This window comes from Montipora capricornis, chromosome 13 (assembly GCF_036669925.1).
Source record: "Montipora capricornis isolate CH-2021 chromosome 13, ASM3666992v2, whole genome shotgun sequence".
NCBI classification, from domain to species: domain Eukaryota; kingdom Metazoa; phylum Cnidaria; class Anthozoa; order Scleractinia; family Acroporidae; genus Montipora; species Montipora capricornis.
In genome coordinates this window covers 20,990,513-21,000,512 of record NC_090895.1, presented here as the reverse complement: position 1 = coordinate 21,000,512, position 10,000 = coordinate 20,990,513, and the positions used below count along the sequence as shown (strand labels likewise).

Here is a 10,000-nt window from a genome sequence, read left to right as displayed (position 1 = left end):
CCAATGTCCTTGTCCTTCACCGCATTCTCCAAGAAGCGACGCTCCTTGATGGACCAGCACCAGCCGTCATTGACCTCAATCAAATTATAATCTACACAAAGGGGTCGAATGACTTGGCAATGCGGGTTAGCGAGGATCTCTATGACTTTTTTCATGTCCTTTAATAGTCGCGCCTTGAAAAGTTCATTTGCCGCCAAGCTATTGACGAAAGCCTCCACCTCGCACTTGAACGAATACGTGTATTTTGCCTTGTCGCATTTCTTGTACACCTTGCCACCATAAAGGGCATACCCCAGCCTTTTCATAGCAATACCAATGTCATTCACAAGTACTGTGAGTTTATCCGATAACCTAGCCTGTTCTTCGATGGTTTCGCTTCCTCTCTGGATGCCCGTGACATCTAACTGGAAACCGAACTGGTCGATGACCAATTTTGCATCTTGCAATTTCCTCAAAGCATACGAAAGATTGGAGTGAAACGAGGAATCGACCAGCCAAACTCGGACAACGTTCTCGGTCCCGCATTCGTCAAGGTCCACTGAATCAGAATCATCCACGAAACTTTCAAGTTCATCCCGAAAGCAGTATCGGTAAGATGTATTCACCAGGTCCTCCATAAATGGGTTCTTATGGTCCTTGAGGACTTTAAACAGCTCCTTCATTGCGCCAGATTCTTTGCCCTCTTGACAGGGGACCTATAAGATTCAGAATAGTTAAAACAATTAACTGGAATGCTAAGGCCATACACAAGTTCATTTAATTTTGCGGTAACTAGTTGTCCTGAGGACTCCAGACGAAAGTTTAACATGGCGCGGCCTAAAATTCGAGACTAGATAATTTGTGCCACTATGAAAAATGTAGGCTTGGGCGGGTCATACATTTTGTCCAATCTAGTCACTGGAAATTGTCTTGTGGACTTTTAATTTTCAATTCATAGCTCGCTTTTCCCTCCTGCTTGTCGTCCTGCTTTGAAATTTACTGTTCGTTTGCACGACTTTTGATGTTTCAACAAAGAGTTTGTTACCTGATTTGCAATAACGTCCACTCTGCACTCAAGAAGGGCACGATGGATCACAAGAGGATTGCACGGAGCACCGTTAGGCGTAGTCAACGCGATCCAATAATTAAGTGAGGGGCACAACTTTTGATTGACAATCGTCGGGTGACTAGTAACCCATCCTTGGCTTGTTGAACTTGCCAATTGACTCGAGTCTGGAATGTGTTCATTATCATTGCTATCCTCGTCCTCTTCATCTGCTTTCTTCTTCTTTGTTTGTTTCTTTAGACTTTGCGTGCTAATAGCGCTGAAGAAGAATGCCACGTTCTTTATGCCTGTGAAAGACACCAGAAAAAAAATTGCTGCATCCACATCAGTTGATTTCGAAATAAAAAGTAAGACTAAACAAGACAAAAAGCATGTTTCAAATGGTAAAATTTTGACAAACAAACCGTGAAGAGCCCTATCGCAAGCATCTCTGTTCCTACACACGTTGTTCCAAGCATTTTCGAAACCCTCCTCCTGGACATCACAAACACATTTTGCACTTATGACACTACATTTTCCTAAAAACACCGGACTTAGGTAGCATAAAGCTGCACTTCTGATGGTCTTGCTATTGAGCTGTCTACATGGGTAACGGGCCCTCTGCATCTTCAAAGATGATGTGTGGCTTTGAAAAACGCATTCAGATTTTATAGACAGCAGACTCGTGAAATCCTCGTGAATAATGCAAGGAGACTTTAATTAAAGGTAAAACAAACAACAAAAAATAGCAATTCAATGCTGACAAAAGTGACGTTTCGATAGCAAACTGTGACATAGCATCAGTTCCCAAATGCCATTCTGTGATTCTTTAAACGATTGTTCTTGCTAGTATACACGATAGATCATCAGCCATAATTTTAATCGAACAATTAACTCCATCCCTTAGCCACGATAACGACGTAAACGTTCTCCTTCATGTAAAAATGTTCTCGCTAGTATTCAGAATGATCAGCAGATCATCAGTCAACTTGCCTACTGCAATCAACGGCTATTTTAATCGAACAATAAACTCCATCACTAAGCCACAATAACGATGTAAAAGTTCTCCTTCGTTAAGAAAATGTTCTCTTGCTAGTATTCATAATGATCAGAATATCGACAGTCAACCAACCTACTGCAATCAACAGCTATTTTGGTCGAAAAATAAACTTGATTACTAAGCCATAATAACGATACAAAAGTTTGACAAGAATTTGAGAACTGGTTTTACCGAACTAGTGTGAGGTCGCATTTACCAATTGTTGATATCGACTTGCAGTGGGATACTTTTGTCAAGAAGCTAACAAAACGGATTGATACAAAACGAAAGGGTCAGTCACCTTTGCCTTCTGCAATCAACAGCTATTTTAATTGAACAAAAACTCCATCACTAAGCCACAATAACGATGTAAAAGTTCTCCTTCGTTAAGAAGATGTTCTCGTGGTAGTATTCAGAATGATCAGAAGATCGTCAGTCAACCAACCTACTGCAATCAACATCTATTTTGGTCGAACAATAAACTTGATTACTAAGCCACAATAACGATACAAAAGTTTGAGAGGAATTTGAGAAATGGTTTTTTCCGAGTAGTGTGCATGAGGTCGCATTTACCGACTTGCAGTGGGATACTTTTGTCAAGAAACAAACAAAACGGATTGATACAAAACGAAAGGGTCAGTCACCTAGCCTACTGCAATCAACAGCTATTTTTAATCGAACAATAAACTCCATCACTAAGCCACAATAACGATGTAAAAGTTCTCCTTCGTTAAGGAAATGTTGTCGTGGTAGTATTCAGAATGATCAGAAGATCGTCAGTCAACCAGCCTACTGCAATCAACATCTATTTTTGGTCGAACAATAAACTTGATTACTAAGCCACAATAACGATACACAAGTCTGAGAGGAATTTGAGAAATGGTTTTTCCGAACTAGTGTGAGATCGCATTTAGGAATTGTTGATATCAACTTGCAGCGGGATAGTTTTGTCAAGAAACAATCAAAACGGATTGATACAAAAACAAAGGGAGTTTCGTTAAAAAGAAAGGGATGCTTACAAATGATGACCCCACTCCTAAAAGAGCAAAACCGTTGTTCTTTTTGGAGGAAATTTTATACTGAATGTCACTAAACTGACTAAACTGCTCACAAACAGACTGAGAGGAGCAAGTGGAAAAAGGAAAAAACAAAAACAAAACAAGAACACGAACAAGAACGGAAAAAGCTGAAAATTTCCGAAAAATCCGCGCAATCCACCCTTTCCACCATGATTAAGAAAAAAGCTAGAGGAATACTTCCAGTGCTGCTAGACAGTAATTTCATAATATTAATAATAATAATAATAATAATAATAATAATAATAATAATTATTATTATTATTATTATTATATTTATATGTATGTTGAAATTTCCGAACGAAATCCGCCGTTTCCGCTATCATTAGGAAAATCCTTCATTCGACTGTCTAGCAGCACTGGAAGTATTCCTCTAGCTTTTTTCCCAATCATGGGGGAAAGGGTGGATTGCGCGGATTTTGCAGAAATTTGCAGTTTTTGCCGTTCTTGTTCTTGTTTTGTTTTTCTTTTCTTTTTTTCCTTTTTTTTCCTCTAGCGCCTCTCAGTCTGTTTGTAAACAGTTTAGCCAGTTTAGTTATGTTCTGTTTAAACTTTCCTTTGAATAGTCCAGTACTTTTCAGTTTGATAGTTATTGATATTCTTGTTACCATTCTCCGGATATTGACCAGATATTGATAGTTTCACCCAGTTCTTTTCAGTTTAATAGTCCAGTACTTTTCAGTTTGATAGTTTTTGTTATTCTTGTTACCATTCTCCGGATATTGGTCGGATATTGATAGTTTCACCCAGTTCTTTTCAGTTTAACAGTCCAGTACTTTTCAGTTTGATAGTTATTGATATTCTTGTTACCATTCTCTCTCAAGCTATAACTGAAGAGGAACCAAGAAATAAGGGAAACGATCTATCTATCTATCTATCTATCTATCTATCTATCTATCTATCTATCTATCTATCTATCTGTCTGTCTGTCTGTCTGTCTGTCTGTCTGTCTGTCTGTCTGTCTGTCTGTCTGTCTGTCTGTCTATCTATCTATCTATCTATCTATCTAAGGGTTTCCCCCAAAACACTGTATCGCGTAACAGGAATGTTATTGTGCCATATGAAACGCTGATTTTTGCTTATCAAAAAGCACCCCTTGTTGTGACCTTGGCAACACGAAAGCTCTCCAAAACAACCCTATAGACCCATATCACTCAATGTCCAAACAAAAGATTTTGCCCGTCGAGCCTCTCATTCAATGTGAGGCTGGACGGTCAAAGACAATGCAAAGACAAAGCCTTTATTCCCCAAGGACTCCAAAATGGCCGCCGAGTGATAAAGGTGAATGTTGACTATCTTTCGTCTTTACTTGATTGTATCTCAAAAATGAACACGATCATCCCCAGTTTTGATTGTAGAATAAAGGTAAAGCCTGCTACGATCCTAGAAGGCCCATCAGGCCGGCGCTTATGTCCGGTTTTTATAGCATGAAGCGATTAGGTGTATTTCTACTCCCACCTGAATGGGATGCCAGTCCATCGCAGGGTTGCCCCCAGCATTAGATTCCCCGGGACCCATTTATACACCTGAGTCGAGAGAGGCATCGTGAGAGTAAAGTGGCTTGCCCAAGAACACAACACAATGTCCCATGCCAGAACCCAAACCTGGACCACTCGATCCGGAGTCAAGCCTACTAACCATAAGGCCACGGCGCCTCCCAAAATGATTGTAGAATAGTAATGAGTAATACAAGTGGAACCATCCGCAAAGTTTTAACACTCCTGTGATCTGATTCAGAGCGACCTTACATTTTCGAAAATCAAACAATGACTAGTGTTTTTTTACAGTACCATAGCATTGGTGTTACGTGATGCACTGTAGTAGCCGAGCTCCGCGCGCGCCGAAGGCGTGCACACGAGGAGCACCATAGAAATTTTTGTTTTATAGCCATGACGTCATCTACTGTGCGTACGTCCACCCCTCCATGTATGTCAACGTGACTAGTATCATGCAGGTCTACAGCATTATACATCTTTGATATTAGACATCCATGTTATGATCAATTGACACCTGTCAAAACAAGGTATTCCCTGAGCAGTATCACGTGACCATATCGCCGCCCCAAGCTTGGAGTTGACCGCCGACCAGGTACTGGTTTTCGATTGGATTGTAGGCCAAGCCCAGGTTAACTAGCCTAAACATAAACGAGGCTTCCTTTTTCGCGCACTTTCTGTGGCTAGACAAGGCTACACGGCCAACGCTTTTTGTGTTTAGGTGGAAAACGGTTTGGAAAATGTTTTCTTTCTGCATTTTTCGCTGGTTTCAATCCAGTTTGACGTATATCATGATATCTGTGGTCCACACTGGTGGCTACGCAGTTATTCAAGACAGGCATAGGAGGGATATAAACTTAAAGCTGAGTGTTTATTTTTAATTTGTTTAGAGCTGGTTTTTCGTATCTTTAAAAGCTCTGATAAGGTTACATGATGCGTGGAGGACCTATGACTAGCACAGAAACGAAAGGAAAGCCAAAGAGAACGACAACGGCAAAACAGAATACCAGTGATAGCTCATGTTTGGTGGAAGAAGTTACTCCACAAATTGTTTCCTTGGGAACTGTACCGTTTCTTATTTTTACGGATACGTTATTTAAAGTAGAATCGTATTTTTAATCGGTTTTTCCTTTGTTAAGGAATAAAACTCGAATTGTCGACTGGAATTAAATAACAATTATCTGTACTCTTTTGGACATAAAGAAAAAGTTGATTTGTTTGTTTGTTTTGCTGTAAAATGCGATCGAACAAGTGCTTTTTAATTCGTTTGCCCAACTGGTTTTCGATGTGCCTCGACAGTGACAACAAAATTTTGCCCTTATGTTATAAACACGTAATCGCAATGCGTTCTCGTAAAATAAGTGGGAAATTTCACTAGCTTGTGTTTTCAGAAGTTTGTTTAACGCACCTAAAGGTAAATAATTTGGTGTTGGAGCGGATCTTGTTTGAAGTTCGTCCTTTCTTGGTTGCATTGCCGTATTTTGCCGATTTTTGTTAAAACCAACCTGGCAGGTTTCAATGAAATATATCAAAATGTGAATGATCTCGTTTTCAGAGATAAGGTGGAATGAAGTACACCAGTAAAACTTTTTTTTTTTTACCTTGAACTGAATTTTAGCGTGATTCGTATTCGCTGGATATTGGCAGTTGACTTTGAAATGGCTTTTTTCCTTTCCCATTTGCTCCCTGAGGGTGTGCTTATTTTCTTTTAAAAGTCGTGTGGTTTAAGAAAAATTCAGCGCCTAACTTGTAAATTACAAAGTAAATTTCATTCCAAAACCCGATATGATTCATGCGATATCGGTTTTTAGCGTGAAATTTGCCGCGGAATTCATTAGTTTAGGCAATGATTTTTTTTGTAGAAGAAAGCAAAGAGAATGATTTAATTAAGCAGGAACCGGAAACATCAAAACGCGGACAATTCGAAACCTTTTATTTTCACTAACCCTACAGGCAGTAATAATAAATACTCAAGGAGCTCCGTTTTTAGGCATAGGTAGATCTATATATTAGTTATAGCCCTTCTAATAAAAAGGGCTCTCAAAAGTGGTGAAACTGGGTCGAGCCACCTTAAATGTGATCAGTTTCTTGGCCCGTAAGAGCATCTTTCTACAATAGATTTTAAAGCTAAAAATACAACCATAACTGATCAGAAAATGTGATCCGTGCTTGCCTTCGGCTTTTAATGAGACAAGTTTCGTAACCAGTGAGAGAATATTTGGAGAAATCTTTTTGAGGAAATTTTTATCCTAATATTAAGCTTAAGGCAAAGATATTGACGACGAAAACAATTATATTATTAACAAATGGATTAGTCCGAATACCCAATATATCTATATTCTTAAAATGAGGCAAGGCTTACTCCAAAAAAAATAGAAATCACGGGAGTGCAGGAACCTTAGCGTTACGTTGACAGATCGCAAACACATGACTTTTTTTTTTGTTATTCCTCTGTAGCGTAAAGAAAAAAACACAGCTTAAAGCATTTTTACAGCTTTTACTTTTCCTGGGAGTTCTTAAAGGAAATAACAACCCTCGAAGAATCCTTTTTTTAAACTAAAATAAACCCTTCGCTCTTATGAATTGCATCCTTTAACTAAGACCGATGTAACAAATTACCTCTACCTGTTCAGTTTCTGTCAAAGAGTGGAAACCGAGATTTATGTACTTTTTTCGAGAACTTATCCACAACTCTCGTTTATACATATTGTCATTCAGTTTTAGACAATCACGAATTTTTCATTCCGGCAAAGCCAGGCTCTTCTTTAAATGTCAAAATTACTATACTTACCTCCATTTCGACACGTGATAATCTCTTGATTTAATCGAAGAACCTGAAGATGAATTCAAAGCGACAGGAACGGTATAAAACCTTGTTTGTACCAGGCACCGCTGAACCGAATTCGGCAACTGAATATTGTAGTTACTTCCTCAACATGCACAGCTTGCAAAACAGCGTGCCTACGTCACTCATGAAAAACACTCAACTTAATACTGAGAATCCCAGTATAGTAATAAGTAGTAATAAGCATTTATATAGTGCTAAATCGACTAGTTATTCATAGCGCTGTACAATCTAGTCTAAAATCTTCCTTTCCGTGTTCCTCGGCTATTTGTTTTAGCCTGGTGGCTGAAACCAGTTTCAATACTTTGAAGAGACCTTCTTGTCAGAAGGGTTGTCACAACAACATTGTAACACCTAACCTTGTTTGTTCTGTACAGTACGTATATGTTACAAAGAAGCTACAATTATTGTACCAAGACAAAGACAACTGAACGTAAATACATTTACTGGTCCAAAATATCTTTAAAACTAAACTAATTGGGTGGCCAACATTGATTATTTTAATATTTTTACTCCAGTCTGAAAAGACTGAGGCTAAATAGTGCAATATACATAATTCATTTATACCTAAATTTTACAGAACAAATATATTAATAGTTTACATATACGCATAGAGTGAAATCAATAAATAAGAAATAATCTTTAATACAACAATAATAATCTTTATTTCATTTTATTTATTGATTTATTGTTTCCCTTTTAATAAGCAAAGGAATAGTGTGGTCGTTTTTCTTCGCAAAACAAATGAACGCAGGGCACGGGGTTTGTAATAATATATATTTTTGTTTATGTGAGACTTACAAGCCTGACCCCAAACAAATAATCCGCAAGTTAAGCAGGGAGAAATTAAGGATTGATAAATAGTTAAAAGAGTACCATCGCCGGAGGAGGAACAAAGTGTCCTAATTTTGCAATTATACCTACAGTCTGGCTAATTTCCAGCTGAGTAACAGATTATATATGTTTCTTCCAAGAAAGATTGTAATCAAGTAATACTCCTAGGTACTCTACATAATCTCTGCAGTCTAGGAAAACATTAATATTCTTATCATTATCACGCTAAATATGCTGCTTAAGGTAGAAAAGGTCTTTTCATCTGATATGGGCGAAATATAAAAAATAGATTAGCGGAGCTCCCTGCTTACGTATTAACTGCCTGTAGGGTTAGTGAAAACAGAAGATCTCGAATTGTCCGCGTTTTGATGTTTCCGGTTGCTACTTTAATAACGAAATCATTTTCTTTGCTTTCTTCTATACATAAAATACTTGCCTAACTGGTTAATTCCTCGGTACATTTAAGCTAAAAACTGATACCGCATGAACCGGTTTTTCGAGTGAGACTTACTTTGGAATTCACCAGCTTGGCAATGATTTTTTCTTGAACAGCATGAGTTTTAAAAGAAAACAAGCACACCCTCAGCGAACGAATGGAAAAGAAAAAAAAAACATTTCAGAGTCAACTGTCAATAGCCAGCGAATAGAATTCGAGTTTTATTCCTTAACAAAGGAAAAACCGATTAAAAAAAAAGAAGAAACGGTATAGTGCCCAAGGAAAGAATTTGTGGAGTAACGCCTTCCACCAAGCAGGAGCTATTAATGGTATTCTGTTTTCCCGTTGTCGTTCTCTTTAGCTTTCCTTTCGTTCCTGTTCTAGGCATAGGTCCTCCAGGCATCATGTAACCTTATCAGAGCTTTTAAAGATATGCCAAAAATTTCAATACAGGGAAAAAAGCAGCTCTAAGCAAATTAAAAATGAACACTTGGCTTTGAGTTTATGTCCCTCCAATTCTTGACTTGAATAACTGCGTAGCCGCTGGTGTAGACCACAGCTATCATGATAAGTCAAACTGGATTGAAACCAGCAAAAAATGCACAAAGAAAACATTTTCCAAACCGTTTTCCAGCTGAAAACGAAAAGCGTTGACTGTGTAAGAACTACAGTAGACGAGGTATCGCCGTGTAGCCGCGTCAAGCCAGAAAAAGCGCGTGAAAAAATAAGCCTCGCTTACGTTTAGGTGAGTAAAACTGGGTTGAGACTGCAATCCTACCGAAAACCAGTCCCTGGTCAGCGGTCAACTTTAAAAAGAAAAAGCTGACCTCGGTGAGCTCTAACCTTGAGCCCGCGATATGGTCACATGATAATGGTCAGCGGATACCTTGTTTCGACAGGTGTATATATGCTTTAAACTAGCATGATACTGGTCACATTGGCATACATGGTGGGGTGGACGTACGTACGTACGGACGGTTGATGATGTCATGGCTATAAAACCAAAATTTCTCGCCTCGATGGTTATCATATTTTCTTAACTATGGTGCTCCGTGCGCGCGATGCTTAGCAAGCAATAACAAAATTAGATTTTTTGAAGTTAAGACTTTATTTATTTGAAGTAAACCAAATGTACAATTTTTGTCATTCCACGATAGCCGACAACATTTTATAGTGATTTATATAATTTTTAAATTATATAAATCACTATAAAATGTTGTCGGCTATCGTGGAATGACAAAAATTGTATAGGA

The 10,000-nt window shown here is 38.3% G+C and overlaps 1 protein-coding gene across 4 annotated transcripts in view; it reads right to left on the bottom strand.

Annotated features, from left to right (window-relative positions):
• LOC138028248 (QRFP-like peptide receptor) overlaps nucleotides 1–10,000 on the bottom strand; it is a 288,469-nt gene that overhangs the window by 103,196 nt on the left and 175,273 nt on the right. Inside the window, exon 1 of one of the 4 annotated variants that reach the window (XR_011127597.1) lies at nucleotides 7,424–7,564. The exons of 1 other annotated variant lie outside the window; for it this stretch is intronic. Coding sequence is in view for 1 of the 3 variants with exons in the window: in XM_068875713.1 (XP_068731814.1) it covers nucleotides 7,424–7,429 (6 nt within the window). In the remaining 2 variants the exon portion in view is untranslated. Of the gene's footprint in view, nucleotides 1–7,423; nucleotides 7,565–10,000 lie in introns of those variants that run through there. 2 more of the 4 variants (XM_068875713.1, XM_068875718.1) reach the window with 2 other exon arrangements.